The sequence below is a fragment of the Danio rerio genome, chromosome 13 (assembly GCF_049306965.1).
Source record: "Danio rerio strain Tuebingen ecotype United States chromosome 13, GRCz12tu, whole genome shotgun sequence".
In the NCBI taxonomy this organism is placed as follows: Eukaryota; Metazoa; Chordata; class Actinopteri; order Cypriniformes; family Danionidae; genus Danio; species Danio rerio.
This window is the reverse complement of record NC_133188.1, coordinates 14,594,651-14,619,651: the sequence shown is the minus strand read 5'-3', so window position 1 is coordinate 14,619,651 and position 25,001 is coordinate 14,594,651. Positions and strand designations below refer to the sequence as shown.

The 25,001-nt window shown below is 36.1% G+C and overlaps 1 protein-coding gene across 3 annotated transcripts in view; it reads left to right on the top strand.

Annotated features, from left to right (window-relative positions):
- The window catches only part of gfra4a (GDNF family receptor alpha 4a), a 292,438-nt gene extending 267,437 nt beyond the window's left edge, over nucleotides 1-25,001 (top strand). For 2 of the 3 annotated variants that reach the window (XM_073919162.1, XM_073919161.1), the window contains 3 exons: nucleotides 16,182-16,366; nucleotides 20,388-21,492; nucleotides 22,808-25,001. In XM_073919162.1, coding sequence (XP_073775263.1) covers nucleotides 16,182-16,366; nucleotides 20,388-20,522 — 320 coding nt within the window. In that variant the 3' untranslated portion in view covers nucleotides 20,523-21,492; nucleotides 22,808-25,001. 3 annotated transcript variants of the gene reach the window in all.

Below are 25,001 nucleotides of genomic sequence, written 5' to 3'. Positions count from 1 at the left end.
AAAGTCCAGGGCTTAGTATTAAATAATAATAATAATAATTATTATTATAATTATAATAAAACTGCTAGTTATTGTGACAGATGGAGGTAGAGAAGGTACATGTGCATCACATTTTTGTACAAAACACTTCTGCATACACCCGTGTTTCCTCGCTCAATTTATCTGAAAGTTTCTTCACTCCGTATTCCTCTCCTTCTCATAGTGCAATTAAAGAAGCTTTAGGAAAGTTCCTGTTTCCACCTAAAACTGGCATGGCATTATAAATCATCCATTAATTTTTTTGAGCTGAAAACTCTTGGAAGCATTCTGGAGACACCTGAGGCTTACAGTACATCTTGTAAAATGGATATAATAGGCCCCATTTAAAGTAAGCAAAATGTTGACAAAGCATTGCAAAAACTTTATCCAGTTGACATCTTCCATAACACATTTGTCCCAAGTGTTCAAGTTGACAGGTCCAAACTTGAGTGTTTCTCATGAGGAGCAATTTTATATAGAAATTGGGCTCACCATTCTTCATGATTAATTCAGCTCTTCTATTAAAGTATGTACCCAAATCAGTCTTAAAAAATAATACACTTACAGTACTAAATGAAAATTCATACATGTACAATTCACACTTAATACAGATTTTAAACATTTAAGTAAATGTGAATTGTATTTGGAATTTACGGATTGAATATGCAGGTTTTTGAATCATGTTTTGAAAGTACAAATTGGATTTGATTATTACTGACTCGTGTTTTGAATTTACGGATTGGATTTTTGTGTATTTGAATCCTGTTTTGAATTTACAAATTGGATTTTGTTTGTTTTTTATTTGAGTTGTGTTTTAAACTCACAAATTTGATTTACATATTTATGAATCATGTTTTAAACTTATGAATTGGATTTGTGTATTTTTGAATCATGTTTTGAATTTATGGATTGGATTTGCGTATTTTTTAATTGTGTTTTAAACTTATGAATTTGATTTGCATATGCATAAATCATGTTTTGAATTTACGAATAGAGTGGAGGAACTATGTCATCACCTTGTAGGCCAATTGGCTGCTAGCATAAAACAGGTTCTCTCAATAAAATACCCATAGAATTTTCCCATAGTTTATTATTTGCAAACTTCGAAAAGTCTCTGTACATTACACTTACACATTTTGTCCAACCAGATAATCCTCACATGATAATATAACTTATCACTTTTGGATCTTAAATGCAAACACAAGAACTAAAAAGCTAACATTAGGCTATAAACGGACTACACTGACTTCAGGGGGGTTGCCTGTGACGTCAGCACCACTCTGCTACAGACAACGTTTTAAGCTTACTTTCAGAAATAAGGTACATGACAAATTTACTATCTCAGTTTAGTATATTATAATCCACGCTATATACGTACAAATAATATATTATTTTAGTAATATTACAGGTATTAAACATGCATTGTTATTATACATTTTAAATAGTTTTCCAGTGGGAAAAAACATTTATTTTACTTTACAGTTGTTGGAAGTTGTTTTATAAATGTGCCTAATATTATTATCATACGACATATTTGATAAGTGTTTTGCCCACATGCATACAGCCTGCTTACCTTAGTGAAAACCTAGCTATGGCAGTCAATTACAAATCCCATATTCTTTTTTATAGACGACTGAGATGAGGGATACGTCTATCAAATGCCTTCAAGTCCCATCATGGATAGAGAACAATATTTAATATTCTTTTTTTTGTCACAAACTACAGCGAAATCCAGTCTGTACAGTTACATATGTTATAAATTGAGGCAAGTGTAAAGGAGTTTAAGAAGGAGTGTAAATGTCGCAGCTATGACAAAGTTAAATGTGTTCAGATGAAGAAAGACACAACGAAAATCATTAGATGTATGTTAGTGTAAAAGGATTATGTTAAAATGTCAGTAAATATAAAAAAAAATTCAAATGTATTTACACATTTGCTTTACTAAGAGTAGGAAAGTAGGCTGTACTATGGTAAGCAGTAACTTCATAAAATAGCTTTAGTAAAATAAATGACAAATGAATCTGTCATGACGGTCTCTACCAGTGAAAGCATTATATACACATAATATGAATGCCTAATTAGAAAAAAATACTATAAATTGTAAAATACTTTAGAAAATCCAAATGCCTGACGCAAACTGTAAATTTAGAGCAGGCTGCATTCCAGACAGATCAGTTTGATGATGTATAAAGCCTCCGTCAACACCTGTATTCCCATTTGGCAACTTGATAATGACCGTCTTTTTAAAGAAGCGTAACCGATTCAAAAAAAAAAAATTTAAAAAGTGTGTGATGTAACTGATGTGTTTTATCTTGTAGAATAAAACCTCAAAGTATATTGAGTTTGTGGTAACCACGAAACTTATTTAGGTGATTTAACCAAAATCCCATTTAAAAAAAACTAATCGACTTTGGGACGAGTGAAACGGAACTGCTAAATTACCAACTCGCTTCCGGGTTTTTGCATATAAATTGACGTCATAGTTCCTTCACTCTATTGGATGCGTGTTTTTGAATCGAGTTTTTGAACTAACAAATTGGATTTGTGTATTTTTTAATCATATTTTAAATTTACGGATTAGATTTGTGTGTATTTTTGAATCATGTTTTAAACTTACAAATTCGATATGCTTACGTATGAATCATTTTTTGAGTTTACATACTGGATTTGTGTTTTTGAATCGTGTTATAAATTTACATTTTGGATTTGCGTGTTTCTTAAAATCATGTTTTGAACTTACCAATTCTATTTGCTTATGTATGAACCATGTTTTGAATTTACATATTGGATTTCTGTGTTTTTGAATCGTGTTTTGAACTTACAGATTAGATTTGGTTATTTTTGAATCGTGTTTTGACCTTACAAATTGGATTTTGTAAATGTGAATTTTTTGTGGATGTATGAATATTTTTTTGTAAATGTATTATTTTTGAGACTGATCTGGCTCCATAATAAAGTAGCTTCCATGGCCTTGTGAGAAAGCAAAGTGTTCATTGTTTCCAGGCCTCGTGATTCCCACCAGATGCAGTTTTTTTGTTCTATCTACCGTATCATCATTACAGAGTATTCAGTATCCTACTCTGATGCTCATGCGGACACAGGCACTCGGTGTACACTCATATGCTTCAATTGATAGAAAATAGACCCAGGTGATACAATACAAGAGTCTGCAGAGAGGTGCATTTGCATTCGCGTTCTTCACCGTCAGCACTATTACTGAGCAATCAGCAGAGCCGAGCGAGAACTCTCTTGATGTAACGTTATGAAGCTTATATGCGTGTCGGTAATGAGGCATTAACTGTCGTCGGGAGCGCAGGATCTCTTCAGCGGTGTGCTCGACTCATGGCCCACTGCATCTCTGAGCCACTAATAACAAACACACCATGTAAACACATTGGTTTCGCAGGTGGGGTGTTTGCTGCAGTTTGACCGCTGAGATCTCGCAGATTAGCTCTAGCTCTTGATCCATAAATGCTTTGGTGTGATCTCGCTCCTCAAGGGTATTTACGAAAACTGCAGCGTCCGGTTTCCAGCGTGCCTCCCCATTCTATGTGCGGGTCTTGGGGCAGTCCGGAGTGCTGGGTAGGTGTGTGTGTGTGCTGATTCAAGACTAAGCGCAGCCTCTGGTGTCTCGGTAATTGAGCGTAATTTGGCTCCCTGCAGTAAAACTAATGGAGCGGAGACAGCCGGAGAGTAGCAAACAGGACAGAAGTAGCACAGGATGGAGGGAAACAGCTGAAAGAGCTTTTTGAGAGTGAGTCCGTTGAGGCTAGTACTCACCTCAGCTGTTACTGAACTAGTTTTGCTGGCTACACCAGCCCCCCTAAACCATCAGTGCACCCATGGGAGCACGATGAAATACTGGACATCTATTACAAGAATTTCTTCATTCCGTTGGACTGTGAAAAGAGAGAGAGAGAGAGAGAGAGAGAGATGAAGTCAGTGGGCCAACAGCCAGCAGAATTTGAATTAGATGGAAGTGATTTAGTGATTCACTAATGTGGTAAAAACGTGACGATCGTGTGCTCTCGATGTTGTCCAGATTGAGTGATGAACGTTTTGATGAGAAATGTGCAGGAAGAGTTACGGCTCATTTCCTGTTTCTTGGTGAGGAAACGGTAGCTCTTAAGTGTGTGTGATGCTAATAATTTGATGTTAATTCATTTATGTATTGATTTGAGCAAGTAAAACAGTTTTGCACTTTGGTACCCACTCATGCTTGCGTTTACCTCGATTCTTAAGCAGTATGCAGTAGGTAATCATATTTGCTGCATAATTTAGTAGTTTCTCATAGGAATATTTCCTTTCTTTAAGTATGGCAGATAAAAATGATTTGCAATTTCACACTCAATTTCAGCTCATGTAAGAAAAACATCCATTTAATGTTATTCATTTTATATATATATAAAAAAGGTTGCTCTAAAATTAATTAACTTCACCAAGCAGGCGGGTCAAGGCTTAGGGTGAGGGGCTCTAAACCAAAAGCAGAGGACCGCTAGGAGACCTCAACAGACATCCAAGGGAGCTTAAATATGACCTTCATAGTTTACATTTAGGTTGAATTAATTTTAAAAAAGCGATTTTTAAACCTGATAAATGCAAACATTTAATCAGGAACATAAATGCATGTAAATGTGGTCAAGGGGATCTGCTACTGCCCAGAATCAGCCATTATAAATAATATGATTTAAGATGAGCTGAGACTGCTGATCTACTGGGATTTTCCCACTCAACTATCTAGGGTGAGGGTAACCAAGCTTAGCCCTGTCAGGCCGGTGTCTTGCAGATTTTAGCACCAACCCTTATTAAACACAACTGAACAACCTGATCAAGCTCTTACTAACTATGCTTGAAACTTTCAGGCAGATGTGTTGAGTAAAGTTGGATCTAAACTCTGCTTAACTTGATTCCTGGAGGGCCGCAGCTCTAAACCCTAATCAAACACAGCTGATCTAAATAATCAAACTGTTCCAGACTACCATACCACTTTTTGGGTACACTTTGCAAAGGATACCTAGCACGACAAAAGGGTTACAAAAGTAGATGCGCAACTGAATGCTATTGCTTTACAGAGATGTCACTCGCAGTAGCAGGAGAATGAAACAAAGGAACTGCCATTTTTAAAATCACAGCCGAGACATTACACCGTAATAATATATGCATATAATAAGCCATGATTGACCCGAGCTCAAGCAAACCTTGACTTCTTCTTGATGAACAGCCACAAAGCCAGGAAGAAAAATCTGCCATGTCCTGTCTAAAAGTGTGAGCGGTTTCACTTTCTCCAGAGAGCTCGCTGCACATATATATTTAAAATAACGAACTTCTTGATTAATAGCATGCGCGTGATTATTAAAGCACGTCTGACATCCGATCCTTTCAGCAAGGGACAAACACGAGAGTGAAACAGAGCAGCAAATGATTTTTTTCTGCAACATAAAACATGAACAAACTTCCATGTTTAACTATTATCATCAACTTTTGGACTATTATAGACTAACTCTGAATTACGAAATTACTGTCTAACAAGAGGTTAAATGTGCTACTGAAAATTAAAGATACAGATGAGAGGTTTGCACTGACTGAGCTATATTTAGTGTTGTTTTTGAACCCAAATAAGGACTATATGAATGCTGTGTGTAGTTTATCTGTAATTGGCAATATATCGGAGAGTGTAAGGGTCTGTATGTGTTCATATATGTTGCATTTATTTATTTCATAAAACTGCAGACATTACAAGAGGCTATTTCGCCCATATCATTGATCTGCAGTTTAAATCAAATCCTGTTCATATAAAGGTTAGGATTGAACATTAATGCACAAGTATTTGTGTGTATAAAGCATCTGTTTTGTGAGAAGTGCTTGTCATATGATAAGTGAGCATCCCATACGGCTTTACTGTGACATTTTCTTGAGTAAAAATTACATTGTCTGAAAGTTGTACAACCATTAGTATCCTTTTGGCAGTGGAAACGCAAGCCTGATAAAGGTGACCCATACCGTACTGTAGCACTCAGTGGAAATGGGCCACTAGAGACATTTAAGCAGGTGTGAGTTTGGTTGGAGATAAACTGTACAGAGCTGTGGCCTCCAGAAATTGAGTTCGAGACTATTGATTTAGATTGTTTAGGGCTATTGGTCCTAAAAAAGAAAATTATCAGTGAGTGGAAGTTTTGTGCCAGAGGTCAGAAGAATGGCCAGGCTGGTTCAAGCTAACAGAAAAACTACAATGATATACACACTATAGTTAAACACCTAACTATAGTTAAACACTAATTACAACAAAGATCTAAAGAAGAGCATCTCTAAATGCACAATACCTCCAACCTTGAAACAAATGTGTTACAGCAGCAGACTAAGCTGCCACTTCTACTTGCTAAGGGGACGTTCACATATTGTGTCTAAAAGCATATGGAAAGTAAAATAGTCCTTTCTTTCATCATTTTCAATGCACTTTGTTCTCCTTTGTTGTCTGTTAGGATGTCAAAGGATGACAAAACATTGCTGCAGCTCTGATACAAGTTTTATTTATGGAGAAATTTAAAAAGCACTGTAGTCTTTGGGTGCTCTATGTTTGTTGGGTAATTAGTCTACCACAATGTGTATCTAGACTGATTTCATGAGGCCACCATTTTAAAAGTGAGACTGCGCTGGGAAGAAATCCGGAAGTATCACCTGGGGTTACACAGGAACGGCATCTGCTATGGCGTATTGTTGTGTACCTAGCTGTATATCTTATCAGTAAAAAGAAAGTGATACAAATTTATTATTTCGATTCTTTGAGTGACCCGAAGGTTCATTCTGAATGTTTGTTTTAAAAATACAAAAGGGATATCAGACCTCATTTTCAGCTGAGTTAAGGGAAATGGCACTAGTTAGCTAAAGTTATCTATCCCAAACACATGTTTTAGATGCCATTTATCAAACTTAGGTTAATGAACGGATTTTTTTTTTTTTTTTTTTTTTTTTACAATATTAGACTTGTAACAATTCTGAATTTCGGTACTGAAAAAAGTAAAAAAAAAAAAAAACTTCCATTTCCTGCTTACATTTAAGCACTGTTGACAGAAATGACAGTGACTGGCCATGAAGGTCATCAATCCACCACTCTTCACTGAGTGCAAACACACAAACAGAGACTCTGGAGCATTTTAAAGCCGCAAAGATCAGTCAAGTCAACAACGGATTGCTCATCTGTGTTTGCACATCAGTGAAGTGTTGAGCACTGATGAATACTATGGCAAATCAGCAGTGTTAAAGAATGCACTTAAATGTTAGCAGGGAATGGTCGTTTTTTTTTTTTTTTCAGTATTGTGACAACACTATTACAGACAACTTTTATTACGGGTGTGCTTCAAATATTTTACATAGGACTGCATTGTTTTATCAGTTACATAAGCTGAAGCAGGAAAGCCCTTACGGTTTTTACCTTGTGCCATAAAATGAAGTCCAGGATAACACATTTTTATTGTTCTTAAAGAGATTGTGTTTTTGATTGATGCCTAATATGCTTTTAATTGATTAAATTAAACTTAACTGAATGATATTAAAGTAATGTTTAGCCCACATCTGCATTTTAAAATCACTGCAACAGCTGGAGGTTTGTAGTCCACAGCATGTTGCAATGTTTACAATGCTGGTCCTCTGCTTCCGGGTTTCTTGCCACAGCAGCCTCGCTTTCGCTTTTTAAAATTGCAGCCATGTGAAATAAGCATATTCCATACAAAGTATGTAGCTGATCAGTCAGCTCAGGTCACATGACTCGCAGTCTAGTTGTGGCATTCTGAAAAGTTGAGATGTGTGTCGCTCCCTTTATGCATGCACAAGCTGCACACCTACATTAAAAATAACAAACTTGCACTTGCAAAAATGTGATATGTGAGCAACCCCTAAGGCTGCATTTACATTATTGTTTTTTAATTTCAAAATGGCATTTCAAAATGAAAACATTCCTCATCCTCACTGGTGTTTTTACTGCATTTCAGGACTCCATCCACACTACACAGCCCAAAATTAATGATACGTGATGACTGGTACTCACTGGGTATGTGCATATTGTGCTCATATTCGTACTTGCAGTCTGGTAATGTAATGGCCATATGAGAGTGGCTTGACTAATCAGGGAATATTACACAATGGTCCAGAATACCAGTCAGAGAGTAATTTTGAATATCTGCGTGTTTATTTTCAAAAGTCTGCATTTCATTGCATCTATACTAAAATGGACAAGCGTAAAGTAAAACATGGACTTGTTTTCGTAGGTCAAAGATGCCACAGTAGTGTGGACACCATGTGTAAACAAAACAAAATTTGTGCGTTTTAAAACTAAAGTGCACTAGTCTAAATGGCACCTAAAAACAGGAAAATGAGACTTGTACAACTGGACAATAGAAAACTGGAAATAAGTTTCATGGTCTGACGAATTTCAACTTTTGCAACAACTTTTGGATATCAGAGTAAGAATTTGGCGTAAAAAACATGAAAGCATGGATCTACACTGTCTTGTGTCAGTTCAGGCCCCTGCTGGTGGTGTAATAGTCATGTTATATATTTGCCTGGGACAAAATTGGGAGGGAGAGCAGATGGGGTGTAGCTTATGAAAGGGTCAGTAGTTCCGAAAGCCCTGATAGAGTCAGTGAGAAATCAGCACTTTAAAATATCCACTGCACCTTGATTACTTGGACATCCACAATTTGGTCCTATGTTTCATCTATGAGGGAGTGAGTGAGACAAACAGAGTATACTGGAAGCAAGCGTTCCACATCGCTGATCTAATATCTTTATAGTCATTGTCTTCGCCTCTGCGTATCTCAGTCTCCTTCTCTTATCATAATATCCAGACATATCCTTTCAGCTGTGATGGAGAGTGACACTGCGCATCTACACAGCCGAAACAGTCATTGTTGGAGACTGATCATCTCATTTACTAACAAGAGGGACTCTCAACTTTTTCTGCTTGTACAGGAAACAGCTGACAGAAAGCGGAATGAAGCTATGTAATTATTTTGTATCTTACAACCTAGAAATGCTTGTTTATTTGTTTATTATTTTGAGAGCATTTCTCATCCAGCTTCACAAACATTGCTGCTTTTTTGTGTGGAATGCGTGTACATGCAAGTGAAAGTGTATTGCGATTATGATGTTCGCGGGTCAATTTAACATGCAATTTCATGGTTTACAGCAGCTGCACAGACCCGAAATATCCAAATGATTGCCCAAATTCAGGGCTCCAGGCTAACATTGGAGAGAAGAGGCAACAACACACCTAGGTTGATAACACCACGCATGCAATATTAATATTATTACATGTTTTTTCTCTCGTAGAAATTCATTTTTGACAGCTTGGGTCGACAGTATCTTGAGCTTGAGTTGTGAGGTTGCAGATTTAAATTCACTCAGACTGAACAGATTGTTCTGTAAAAGCTGTAACAACTTTTTATACAGAACATCTGTGGATTAGAAGCCTATACTCTTAGAAATTTTGTACAAATGCTGTTTCAGGGCTGCATGTATCATTTCTTTTGTACTTTGAAGTACAGATATTTACCTTTAAGGAACTTATATGGAAAGTATATCATGTATCTTTTGAAAAGGTACCTTTTAGCTTTTTTACCGATTTTTAAAAGTGCAGATAAAGCACCTCACTTGTACAATGGTTAAAAAGTAAGCAAATAATATGGTTTTTGTGGTATTTGTTATGAAACACATCAGCCTAGAGACATTTAGTATATCTACAGTTAGATAAAACCATAAAAAATAAAAAAAAAATAAAAGAAACGCCAAGGAAATATTTTTTAGTTTTTAAAATAATTGAACTTAAAACTAAAAATGTTTGAGGGTGCTTTCACACCTGTAGATGTGATTGGATTTCAAAATGTTACAATGTTGCACTTTGTTCTTGGTGCAGTTTGATTTGACATGACAAAGTTTCTAAATGAACCAAAATAGATAAAACAGGTCACATGCGAGTAAACTTTCCTCGCATTGGAGTTCCACAGTTTATTTTTCAGAGCCCCGCTCAGCTGTCATGTGTCCTTTTTTTCATTTATGGCAATGAGCAATAAGACATAATATGCAACAGGCTGCACTTTAATTTTGATTGGTTACATCCACAGATCACCAAATATAAATCAGAGTTTAGACTTTCTCATAGCAGTGGGCTAGAAGTATGCATTACAGGCTTTGCATTATGAAAAAATAACATATATATCAAGTCTGCGTGCATTTTATTTTTTTATAGGATAACCAGCTCTTGTTAATATTTCAGCATGCTTTTTACTTGTATTTGACATGAAACGCACATTTACTGGTAGGAATGACATTCGATCGCACTAAAGTTTGTTTCAATTAAACTGAAACCACCTCATTCAAAACCACTTGCTTTGCTGCGGATCAGAGCATGATTGCTGAATTCAGCAAAGCACACACAAAAAAAAAAAAGTAAAAGTGAGAAAAAAAAATGTAATTATATTAATTTAAAAGTATCAATTTAAAAAAAAAACATAGTTGCTCGGGAAAATACAACTGGAATAAATACAAATGCACACATGAATAAATAATCATGTGTACTTTTTTTCCCCCTGTTCTTTTCAATGGATCTCAAAGTCTTATTTTTTTAATCACATGAGCCGCGTTTCCATTATCGCGTCTAAAGCGAGCGAGCCAGGGCGAGCCAAGGCTAGTCGCGTTTTCACTGTCACTTCCGGGGCCTAATCGGGCCAAATCGGGGCTTTCTTGGGGCCAGCGGCCGGCCTTTTTCGGCCCGCCGAATACCTTGGGCCAACTGGGGCTTCGTGCGGAGTGAAAGGAGAGGAGGGCACAGTTTTCCGATCGCACATGAGAACATGCGCCAAACTAATAAATACATAAGGGAAAGAAAACATCTAGCTTTATGGGGTCTTTTTGCGTATGATCACCCTTATGTTTCCCTTTTAAATGTTAGTAAAGGTTTGAGAGTTTTTGTCAAGTTTAAAAGGTGTGTGTGCACGTTTAAATGCCTGTATGTGTGTGTGAGACCGAGCAAAAGAGCGCTCCCGTTACAGCTCTGTTGATGCCGCGAGCGGCTTTTTAAATTTATTTTGGAGATAATACACAACATGAATAAAACAGAAAGACATAAAACTTAACAAATTACGTGCCCATTTTCGTAGACTTTAAACAACATAGTGTCATATCTTAATAAAATAGCCTAAGCTATATTGAAATATAATTTAAAGAATTACAAATATCGTATATAATAAAATCGCATTAAATAAATAAACCAATATAAAATTAACATAAGCTAGCTAGAACAATGTAGGTAGTAGCATATACAATACATAAATCAAACCGTTTTAAAGCCACATATAACTTTCATTTTACAAAGACCTATCTGAAAAAAAGATTAGATATTTCTAAAATTAATAAACACCAGAGAAGGTTTGAAATATTATGTATAAAGTATTTGGATATGATGATATTAATCAAATCGTGCAAACAGCGTTTTTTGGGTAAGTGAAAGCAGAATCTAGCCTACTTTTTTTTTCTGTCACCCAGTCCTGCGCAGCACCGCTTTAAATGCATTAGGGAAAACTCCAAACACAAAATGTGTTCTATATCCTCAAACAAGTGTTTATGTTTTTATATGACGTTGTCAGATTTATAAATGAAACTTTAAATGTAGAGCTTTATTGAATAGCTGCTGAGCGCAACAAATATGGCTATATTTTATTAGGCTACTTGCTCTTATGTGCTGAAACCCTTAACACGATATCTATCAAAACAAGGACGTTGTAAAATAACTTTTATACTGAGTTATAACAGAGAATTTCTGTGGCTTTATATTATGGATGGTGCGCTCACTGTGCTGGATCCCTCCGTTAGTGGCGAGAGCACTCGATGCACAATGCCAACAGTCGGTCGGTAAGTAAACAAATGTAATGAATGGAAATACACAGGTCTGTGCGTATAGATATATAATTGCTGCTTTACAGTAACGTGTCATTTGTTTGTTTCGGTTGTCTTCATTTTAATGGTTTCGATTTGTGATGCTTCCATGGTGTGTTTTATCTGCCTGGTTCCCGCTGAAGTGGGCAGGTTGTGTGACGTTTGATTCAGGGGACGTTCTGGGGGCGGGGTTTGCGTGATGCGCTGCGAGCTACTAGCCCGACAGAGGAAATGTGACCTGGTTTTGGCCTCATTACTCAACCTCCCGGGCAATTGGCCCGGCCCGATAAAAGCCCTGGCTCACACTGGCCCGATAGTGGAAATGCGGCTATGGTTTAAATTGGTCCTCAAGAAAAAAAAAAGAAAAAAAAAACATTTTCTCTAAGCTCTCGCGCTGTTTTCTGGGCTGATCTGACAAATGGTGTATGTGGCTTGTAAGTTAATTTGAGTACTGCTGGTTTGTTCCACTTTGCCATTTAATATTTCACATACAGAATAGAAATGGCAATGCATATCAGTTATCAATGACATTGGTAGTGGCACTATTGCAGCCTCAAACAAAATTATGTTACACTGACAGGAAATGTGACCACTCTAGTCAATGAAGTCAGAAAGTTTACAAAATGTGACCATTTAGATGCTGGAATCCTAAACAGCATTGCTATATTAAATGCCTACCAGACTGCAGTTAGTTGTGAACTCTGGCATGTGTATGCACTAGTACTGGACAATTCATTTTCATGCACATATTGTCATTCTAAACCTCCAGCATATGCTTTCAGTTGGCGCTGCATCTACTTCACTGACAAGCTTTGCAAAATCACGTTTAAAATTTGAAATCGCTTTACATTGACGCTAATGAAAGAGAACTATTGTTTTGATAATGACAGCAATTTGCATAACTTCTGCGAGAAGTAGGACATTATGAAGTCAAACCCAATCTCTAAATTGAATTGTGCTTTTAATTGAATGTATACTGAACGCAGCTGTCATGAAAGCTGTATGAACAGGACTTTATTTATCTTTGCGTGTTCTGCTGCTGCATGAAAGTAGCCCCGACGTTGGTTTGTTTCCCTGCAGTAATTCAGCTCCGCTACGAGTGGGCAGCTTCAATTAGCATCAACCCATGGCATCTTGCTAAACATTCAGAGACTAATCAACTTCACACCATTCACACTCCTCCACATTACTCCACTGCTAACACTCCCATGATTATGATGTGCTATGACTGTTATGATACGGATGTCGGATAATGAGGGCTTTAGGTGGACTGGGGTGAAGGCTAACTGACAGAAATTATATTCCTAAGTGTAAACTTAGAATTACCGCTTGTCTATAACCTTACCTTTCAAAATCCCTGAAGGACGTAGTTAAGCAGTGTTTTGTATGTACGGTAAAGAGCAGAGGTGTGTGCTGGACTTCAGAAATAAAAGCAAACTCGGGTACTATTTCCACTGATGTTTAAGAAGTTTCCAGGTTTCTTTCTTTTACGTGAGATATACAACAAAAACAACTAGAAACTATTGATTAAAAACAACTTGCATCAAGGTTTCAGCATACTGTAGTCAACTTTTCAGATCATTAGTGGAAAAAAAATCATTGGTAAACACTACAGATGTTATGACTTATTTACACAGTGCTGCAACTTTTATTTAACAGCGCCAAGTGATTGTGAAACACTCATTCACAGATCAGCATCTCAAATCATTTTGGAGCTCATTTTGATTCGGTTGTAGCTAACAGTGTTATCTGAGTGGGTGAGTTTATGCCAGTTTTATTTAATTTATTATTATTTTTTTTCAGTTTGATGTATATTTAGCAACAGAAGCGTTATGAACATGATTGACGGAATATATATTGCATTCTTAGTGTAATGAGCCAATCACGGTTTGATTGCAGTCCTGTTTCCTCTCATGTGACTCGTCTTATTTTAAGAAAAAAGGCAAAAAAAATTCTCTCCAGGGGTTCAATTGTGTAAAATAAACCATTTATGGGTGAAATATGACATGTCCCATTATGTCTTCAGCAAATTACAACAAAATTATGTTTTAATAAAATGCATACTCATAGTGAACAATAGTCATTATCTTTGACCTATTTGCCATTAATTACAATGAAATTAATCAGGACATATTTTTATACATGCATACATAAAAATACATATTAATAAAAAACTGAAAGCTATATTACACAGTTTTAATGCCTTTGTGTGTTTTTATCATTGTTGAGCCTATATTTTTATATTTTTGAAAGTACATTTTAAAACAAATCTATTTATTATTGGTATTATTTTTTTATTATTTTTGCTATTATTACAATTAAAATACAATCACTCAGAACTTTATATACATACATGCATAAAAAATTCATAATATGTAAACAGAAAGCTATATTACACATTTTAATGCCTTTGCGATTTTATCATCATTGATATTATTAAATATTATCTCTCATTACAAATAATCCGGGGCATATTTTATATACATGCATGCATAAATACATAATGCCGTTTTGCTTTGTTTTTTAATATATATTTAAATGTATATTTCAAAACAAAACCTATATTATTGATATCATTAAATGTTTTTTTTTACTTTTATTTTTGCCATTATTACACTTAAAATACAAATAATCAGAAAATTTTTACAAACATACATGCATACATAATTTTCATTACACATTGTAATGCCTTTTTATGTTATCTTTGAGCCTCAGTTTTCTTTACTTTTGAAAGTAAATTTCAAAACAAAACCTTTATTAATAGTATTATTAAATATTTTCTTCAAAGTTAAAAATGATTTTGTTAAACTTTCGTTAAACTTAATTAAAAAAAAATAAGCAAATTAATTTAAATGACAACAACAACAACACGATTTAACAGAAAATATATACATGCAATTTAAAATTAAATTATAATAGTTTTTCTAAATCATGCAAAAAATAAATGAAACACAGCCATCATGCTGAGCAGCATTACACACACACACACACACACACACACACACACACACACACACACACACACACACACACACACACACACACACACACACATATATATATGTGTATATGTATATGTGTGTATGCATGTATGTTAGTGTGTGTATATAATATAGCAGGTTGTGAAATGATTTAAAATGACACTGTAGGCACAATACATAAAGTAAGGTATCAGGATTCCACTCTCTTTCTCTCTCTTGTGCCTCAAACCTCTGTAAGATCAGAAAGATTAAGCAATTAGTGTTTCAATTAAGAAAGAAAAATCACTCAACCACACAGCCATTCACCATTCATAAATCTAATCTTTCATTTTTTCCCCCAACAGAACAGAACACGTTTCTCAGCGCTAGAAATGAAGATCAGCCTCAGTCATATGCAATACTATCCTCACCGCTGTGTCTTAATTGGGGTGACTTTCACGCCGTGGCAATTTCAGACAAGTGACCTACTAGACCAATGGAAATTAATCAATTCACATTATTATCATTCATATGGCCTGTCACTAAGTCTCAAATGTACTCATATAGAGCCAATAAAAGAAAGAAAACGAAGAGGAGTGTGATTTGAAATCTGTGTTTAGATTTAATATGGAAGTCCATTCTGCCAGTACATGGCTGACAGTAGAGGATATTTCCAAATGAATAGACACAGGTGTTGTACTATGGGTACGATTTGGCTTAAACGTCAAGATACCAGAGGTAATCAAACTTCTTTCAAAGCCACCGGCACAGAGGCTCACTCGAGTCCACACTCCATTTTATGCAACCAATCTTACCCAAGGGAAAACACACTGAGTGAGAAAAGAAAAAAAAAAGATGAGGAAGAAAATGGAAGACATGGGAAAAGAAATAAGGACAAACGCCAAGCTGTTAGGAAATATGAGCATTTTTTATAGATATTACTGCAGGGCAGGATTAGCTGATTGGTAATATAGGGATGTATAGAAACAGGCTATATTTAGAGCATTGAGTTTGGGGTTTTGAATGCTGTCAACATTTACGCTGGAGAACTGATATAAATATACATGAGCCAGTCTTCTCTGGCTCCTCTGAGTGCGTTTTGTTGTTGTTATTATTGTAGGAAAGCATGTTGACGTAATCCAAAGGCATTTTGAAAAAGAGACATATCTGAAAGAGAAAGCTAACTGAGGCATGACTGCGTTCCAGACATGTTCATCTGCAGAAGGCATGGCTGTGAGTGAGTGTCTCTCTCTCTCTCTCTCTGCTTCTTTCAAACAGAGAATGCCATTTCGGCTTTCGGGAATGACACAGACCTGAAATCTGCAACCAACCAGGCTCCGGGTTCTAATACCAACACTTACAACCACATCCTACCAGTTACCAGCACTGAGCCCACTACTACTACCAATGGTGCTGCCACAGAGACTGAGCAGAACCTTCTGCGTCCACAGATGCCCACACAGGTACAAGCTTTCATGCTGACATAAGTGCCAGCGAGAGGTGGCGTTTACTAGGGTTGGGTATTGTTTTGAGGTCTCAGAGGAGTGGAACAAGTGTGAGTAATTATTAACATTTTTATTTTTGAATGAACTATCCCTTTAATAATGGCAAAGAAGGGGTCAAAATTATTTGGTGCCAGTTATTATGCCTTAATATATATTATGCCCTAGTGCCAATTTAAAGCATGATACCATCCAACGGCACAATATAATAGTCTGCCAAAGTACTGTACATTAGTATTTACATAGTCTTAATAGCAGTGACAACATCTCTTCATCATCCCGCATAAAAATAAAAATCACCATATACAGGTAGGCCTGTCACGATGTATTGCGATATATTGTCACAGAAATTGTTGTGATTATTAATGATCATTGTCATTATTTTATGCCACTGATTATGTAATGATTTCAGCCATAAACAAATTAAAATGCTTAAGGTTATTTAGATTCTATAATTTGATTTTAAAAAGGTACATGTCTTAATATAATTAAAATGTACTATTAAATAAATGTCCAATTATAAACTGACAGCGGTTAGGTAAAATGTAAATACTGGTAGTGGACCATACTGGTGGTGGATGAGGAGATTCGTCGATGATTCCCCATTGTTGAAGTGCTTTGAATGCCCAGAAAAGTGCTAGATAAATGTAAGGAAGTTTTATTATTATTACTAAATGTCAATGTAAAGTGGCTTTAATGTTATTTATTCATTTTTTGTGAATTTGTAAAAATATATTGCAACGGCAAAAATGATTGAGATCATTTCCAAGTATTGCATAAGTCAATATATTGGTTGTGACAGGCTTAAATACAGGACTGTAGGTATGCAGTGTTTCTTTACAAAGTGACATTGCCACCTACTGATGATGCATAATACAGCGCCTTTAAGTAATTTTTGTGGCGCTGAGTGAATTATTTTGATAACGTTGTTGTCCATTTTTAATACACTATTGTCACAAACTCAATACCCCTTAATGAACAAATTCATCCTCTTTAAGTTGGTTGTACACTGCAAATTCTGATGGTTGGAAGTTTGCACATACTGTACGTTAGATATCACATACAGGCCCTGAGAATGCATCACTTAGTGGTGAGCAAAGCAAGCCTTTACGAAACACTGAAATAGTCGAAGCTTCGAACCGTTCTGAAACCAGTCTCTACAGTGACACCTAGTGGTTTTTTTTTTTATTCAACTGCACTTAGTCAAGACCAAATCCAATCTGAATATGCTGGACTTTAGCGCTGTGTACGGTTGTAGTACTGAGCAAACAAAGAAAACAAAAAGGCAATGTTAACATTTCATAGGTAAGACTTAGCTTTTTTTTTTAAAGATTTTGTATGTTATGAATTTGTATTCTCAACAAGTAATGTTATTGAAGAAAATACAGGCACTTACTGCATTCAACATTGGGCAAAGTAGCACCAACTTCCACTAAATACTAGGCTTTTGTTAAAGAAAACCAGCAAAACAATTCACATATCTATGGCTCCAGATGGCCAGTCCCCAGTACACCTTGGTGCCACATTTATTTAAAAAAAGTGCTACCCTGTACCAAAATGGTGGCTCTATTGACACGTTCCTTCCAACAAACAGCAATAGCATCGGTGACATCTAGTGTAAATATCTATGGAAAGACTGTATGTCCTAGTACAGGTCACGACTAAGTTTATATGAAAATAATTTGGACGCAGTAATATCCATGAAGTATTCCTGGTTCACCCTGTGGGAATTATAAAGTGAAATATATCCACTAAACAATCCTCTCTGACAACTGTCATGCATGACATATCATAGCACATTTGCTGTTGAGCAGGTTTATCCTCATGATTGGCCAACCAGATAGATTGACAGGTTGGATCAACAATTTCAAGCCGACAGCTCCCAAACTTTCAAAAATAATCGGGAGCTTGTGAGCAGATCGCCTTGGCTCATAAGTGAATTGAAAAAAAAGTTCTGCTTACACGGTATGAACCACAACCATACAGTGCTAGCATCAACATTTACCATGCAGCTTCTCCAGATGAGAAAATAATCACATACAGCCACAAAAATCACACAGTGTATGCTCGCCTTTAGAGCTCTGTTGAGTGTGAACACAGATTTGCATCGTGTATGACAGTGCATATGCTGTATACATCACATCCAAAATTGACTCAAAATCCATTCGGACCATCCAGACTGGAACATATTTTGAAAATACATACATATATACGCTATTTTAATCTAATTTCAACATACATATGGATGGGGTTTGTGAAAATTGGATTTTGGTTTTTTTTTCTAAATGGATTTGAGTCAGATATGCCTTTCATGTCGTCCGAACAAAGCCACGAATGCGTGTTTGTCTGCCTTCCGAGAGAAACAGCATAAAACTAGCCTACATGATTTCCCTGACTGGCCAAGCTCGCCACACTGGTCTGGTTTTGTGCTTTTTAAAGGGCTTTTGGGATTTGTATCCTGAGAACAGCAAACTCATTTAATGCAGATTGTTTTAAAGCTGTTAGTTTGTTTGTTGTAATGCAGTAGGGTTTTTTTTTCAACTGATTTCAATCAGGACTTTAAAATAGATTTTGGATAATATGATGGCAAAATTGTTTATCATTCAGAACAGAATTTTGATTATTTACTCAACAAAACCTTTATATATAACCAAGTGTACATTCTTTATTCTTACATCATTTTGTTCATGGTTTTGAAGATGAAATATGTTGTAAATAAGATTTTTTTCTAAATGAAATTAATACTTTATTAACTTTAAAAAAAAAGAATTAGATTTAATGTTTGTGTTTACCTTGATGATATAGTATAACTATCTGTGATTGTTGGTGATATCTGTAAAAGACATAACCACATTTGGAAATGAGAGGGAATCATGTCAGATAGTCACATAATATCAACAAATGTAATTGTAAATTTCTCTCAATTTTAAGTTTATATCTTGCAATTCTGACTTCACTTTTAATAAAGCCAATTTATTACCTTTTTTCTAAAAAAAAGTCTTTGAATTTGGATAGACGAGAACTCATAATTTTATAGATTAAATTAAGAAAAAACAAATTGTATTAATCGAAAATGTCAGAAATTCCAGAACGTTTTTTATAACTCGCACGAGAGTCAGAATTGATGATTATATATTAATTATATATTAGAGGTGTCAAAATTACATTTTTTCTTCAATGCACCGCAATGCAGATGCAAACAATTCGGTATCAGTAATAATCATAACCGGTAGCTTTGGCCTGCTGGCATGTTGGTGAGGTAATGTTTTATCTCCTCTCTTGGCCGTAACAAAAACGTTACATGTGGATTCAGACACATGAACATGTCCGCATGCGAGTTTTCTTTACCATGGAACCGCGGACATTTAACAACAGTGTCCGTGTCACTGTTTGCTGAACAGCACCAGAGCCGTGCTGTTCCAATCTCAGCCTGTTCTGTTGAGGGCATGATCAATCATTGGCGTTTAAGAACTTGCTCAATGTTAGAAAAAGCAAGCGATAGTATTTACATTAGTTTACTTGCTCTAAATGCTCATGTTATTCTGTGTATGTACTTCAGTTTGCTCGATACATTCAAAAAGAGTGTTTTCTTTGAGCAGGACAAATTAAAGGTACAGTACATATACAGTATCTGCTCGTATTAAAGGACAAAATTGTATTGCAAATATTATATAAATATATTTATAATTTTTAAAACAACAGTTAGTGTTGCTAAGTAAATCATCAAATTGTTTATGGAGAGCATCGTCAATGCACCAAGATAACGAATTGAACTAAATCAATGTCATGATAATTGTAATGGAACCGAACCATGAGACCAGTGGAGGTTCACACCCCGATTATATATAAACTGATTTATTCTTTGTATTCCATAGCAGAGGCCAGGCTTTTATAGGCAACATTATTAAATGCTCAATATGGAGTAATAAACTATTAAGATGCAATACATCTAAAGCTCTTATTTGTTGTGTTTGTCATTTAGATGAACGAGCGAGACAGACTGTGGGGTGACTCTACGCTGCCGTCTCCTGATCTGTACGATTCCAGTCCCACCACAGCCCACCTGGATGAACTCATGTGGCTCCTCCCCTTCCTGCCACTCACGCTCCAGCTTTAAAATAAAGCAATCAGTCAAAGCAGAGCAGAACTGGGACAGAGAGAGTGTGTGTGTTCATCAGTTTAACCTCCACATCATTTAACGAGGACACAAAAACTGCCAAACTCTCTAAACATGTGCAACCCTGCTCCATTCCTCCAGTCCAATTTAGTGATTTCATCGTTTGTGTTCACAATGACTGATTTCAAGGGTTTGAATAATTGTGTCTCTCTCTAATGTTTTGGACTGAAGATGGTGCGTATGTAAAGCCCCGTTCAGATTACATGATTTCGCCACAATTTGCTTGACAAAGGGTGTTGTCATGGAGATTCGTAAACGACAAATGGGAAGCAAGATTCAATTGCTTCTTCTCATATAGTGCCATAGTGCAGGACAGCCGATGTCCGAAACAATTTAAGACGTCATAGCAGAAAGTATAGCATGTGTCGGTTTTTATCTATGATGAGTTCTGTTACATGGGTGACCAATAGAAGCACAGAATTTTTTCAAACACAGGTTTTAAAATGACAAAATGAAAGCGAGAGGACTGTGCTGCTTCCATGAAATGTGTTATGGAAAGGTATGCTTGGAACTACCATGACAGAATAAAAACATCAATGTTGGCGATGGGTAGCAGATGCATTTCTGGAATTATCATGTTAACAAACAAATCTGACAATTAGGCTGTGTTTACTGTACACTGCAGATCTTGATGGTCAGTTTTGTCACTGTATCTGATTTTTTTGATGACCTGCTTACATCTTTTAAAAGTGACTCGTATCCAATTTTCTGCATTTACACAGCACAAGGCAAAAGGCGCAATGACAAGAAAAAACAGTGTGTGCTGACTGACATCTGATAATAAGAGAGCGCTGTTTTCTCTATTCCCTGTCTTTAATATATTCACAGGGTTTTTTTTTCTTTTTGACAAGTTGTTTTACTATAGTTTATAACAGAAAAGTTGTCATTTGGCCATCATCTTTTAGTCTAGGCCAGGGGTCGGCAACCCGCGGCTCTTTAGCGCTGCCCTAGTGGCTCCCTGGAACTTTTTCAAAAAATGTTTGAAAATGGAAAACGATGAGGGAGGAAAATATATTTTTTGTTTTAATACGGTTTCTATAGGAGGACACACAATCTTAACGTTTTCCAATGCTAAGATTTCCAATGTGTAGAATATTTAATTTCAACATTTCTGTCAACGAAGATTTGCGTCATAGCCTGCGACACACGTTTCTATCAGCAGGGCGGGATGCCAGGCAGGTAGCTGTTGTAAACAAACCGGCGGCTGTTTGGTGCGCCATGGAGCGCAAGCTGTCTTTGCCAAAGATGTACAGCGGGGCACGCTTTCTCATTTTCCCTCCCTGAGAGAATTCTAAGAAGCCCATCCCGATCACTCACTCAACGGTAATTATTTACAAGGTGCGATCGTTGATATGCAAACCCCTAACCCCAACCGTCATTGGGGGAAAAGCAAATCGTACTAAATTGTACGAATTAGATCGTACGAATTCATACGAATTAGCCACTAAATGAAAAAGTTACGAATTGCCATGAGATTGTGTTGGTTGAGCACATTCCCAGGAATGACTCGAGCTGATCTTGAAATGGAAATGGCAGACTGCGTTTTATTGCACTGTTTGTTGCCCAGATAAGGGGCACGTTGCACGTTAATTTTGATGTTGTTTTTTGGAATCCTGAAAATAAAAAAAAAAAACATAAAAAAATCTGATTTCTTTATTGCATTTCTTTAATTTCATCAAAGCAAAACATAATGCAATAATATTGTAATGAAGTTAAACTTGATCATTAAACATAATTCATTAATATTGTAATGAAGTTAAACTTGTTAATTAAGCATAATGCATTAATATTGTAATGAAGTTAATCTTGATAATTAAACAATGCATTAATATTATAATGAAGTTAAACTTGATCATTAAACAATTCATTAATATTGTAATGAAGTTAAACTTGAACATTAAACATAATTCATTAATATACTGTAATAAAGTTAAACTTGAGACGGCATCGTACAACAGAGTAGTCACGTGGCGCGTCATTCTCTACAGGATGCACTGCAGGGAAATGAACATTTAATCATGAAGGCTCAGTATGTATTTGTAGCCAGCAAAGTCATTTTTATAGTAGGCTAATATAGCTAATATAAATACATACAGCATGTGTTGCCATCATTATAAGGCTAATATAAAGCCTTTAATTTTTTGCGGCTCCAGACATATTTGTTTTTGTTTTTTTTGGTCCAATATGGCTCTTTCAACATTTTGGGTTGCCGACCCCTGGTCTAGGCCTATGTAAACCAGTAGGCATCTCAATGACATGTCCATGGCGTGATTTATGGACGTAACATATGCAACAATTTTATATTCGTTTACATGGTGGATGTTGCATTCTCTCTCATTAACATGCTTAAATACTTGTGCTACATGACAATATAAACGCTTTTTTAGTCATCGTGTATGAGATTTAAGGATTATTGAAGTTTGTTCTGAAACGAAATCGCAGAGTTGACATCATTTGCAATGTATTTTTAATGATGCGTGACTCACATTTACAGGTGATAACCTGATCTACCTGCTTACACTGTAGACACAAGGACACAGATCCATTTCATATTGGATAAATTTCTACATATGAACAAAGCCTGAATCTGATTTAAGTAAATCAGAATCCATGTGGATTTTTCCTGCTTGCACATGTGCCATATCTGATCTGTGCCACATGAGGAAAAATCAGAATTGAGTCACTTAAACCATGCAGTGTAAATGCATCCTTACAACCACATCTAAAAATCATGGGGTTTCTTGATGTCACGAAACTGGTATTCCATACCAGTCGGTCCTGCAATTTTAAAAATGTCCATTTCCTACTAACATTTGAGCGCGTTCTTAAACAGCACTAAATTGCCTGTGTTTACATGCTTAACAGAAATAACTGTGATTGGCCATGAAGGTTATCAGTCCACCAAACTCACAGCTGTTTACTGAGTGTAACCACAGATACAGGGACACTGAATTGTTTTAAAGCCGCAAAGATCAGCTGCTCTGTTTATAAGCTGACATACAAGCAATCCGCTGATGAATCGACTGATCCTCACAGCTTTAAAACACTTCAGGGACCAGTGTATTTGGAAATTGATATCGAATTCCACTATCGTCACAACATTAGTTTCTTGATGACAGACTTCACATGATGATTAATCGTAAAGCAATGTGTAGTCTGACATGTTTGATGCTCATAACAAGTCAAGTTTATCTAGAAAAAAAAAAAATCATACAATCCAACATGGTGAGCGGCAATAAAAAATGCAAAACCACATTCTGCACACATTACAAAGTCCTGGCTGCGAAGTAAGTAAATACAAGTACTTGACTGGCCTGTCCGCAGTCTTGATCTGTTTCCAATAGAAAACTTCCAATAGAAGAGCAAATGGATGATTTAAAAATTTCAGTATCATGACAACGCTATTTCTTGATGACAGAGGTCACATGATGATTGATTGCAAAAATGTGTAGTCTGACATATTTGATATCCATAACAAGTCGTGAAACTCTAGAAAACCAAAAATATAATCTGACACAATGAGTGGCAATAAAAATTATGCAGTCTGAACGGGGCTTAAGATGAACTCGTCTATTCATAATGAATGACTGAAATGGCTGAAGTCACGCCAACACTACAATTCTATGACAAAAAAAAAAAAAAAAACGAAATGAAATCATCATCCATATTTAATATCTATTTTTTCCAAGCTCTTTCTAATGGATGCCATAAGCCGTAAGTGTGCTGTATATTCACCCGGATAGAAATGTGTTTTTGATGTTTGCACAGGAACAAGTGGCGAGGGAAAGAAAGCTGATGTAAAACGCCTATGATGAGAGCTCTTTGGTGGGCTTCAGCGAAGGTCTTTATTTTTGTAACGTGTCTGTGTTGTTCAGATGTACAGTACATACCACAGGCTGGAGAAAACAGCAGAGATTTGAAGAGTCCAATGAGCAGTTCTTGTATACTTCACCTGTGAATATGGAAGTCTGAAATAGCGCATCAAGCTGCTTACTGCAAAAGAAGCACAAAAAAAACTTTTACACAAAGCACTTCCATGTTCATGTGAATTCGAGCAGCTTTACCCATCTCCCAATTCACCATTTGTCTCAGCCAATCAAAATGAGCACAAGGGTCTGTGGATTCTCTCCAGTGACTGATGACAGCTTTTTTTCTGCGTCTCCATCCCATGAGCTCTTGACATCTGCAGTTGTGTTGCTTTTTTATTCTCGATTGTACTGTGATGATAAAAAAGGTGAGTGAAACGTAAATGCTTTAACCCCAAATGACCCCAGGAGACTTTTGACCAATCGACGACCTGCATTACAAAACGGGGCAAAGCATTTCTATCAAATGGGTGGACATTGTGGATTTTATTTGTGATTTCCTGGAAAAAAAAAAAAGAATAATAAAGCTGCCAGATCCGGATGTACAGAGAAA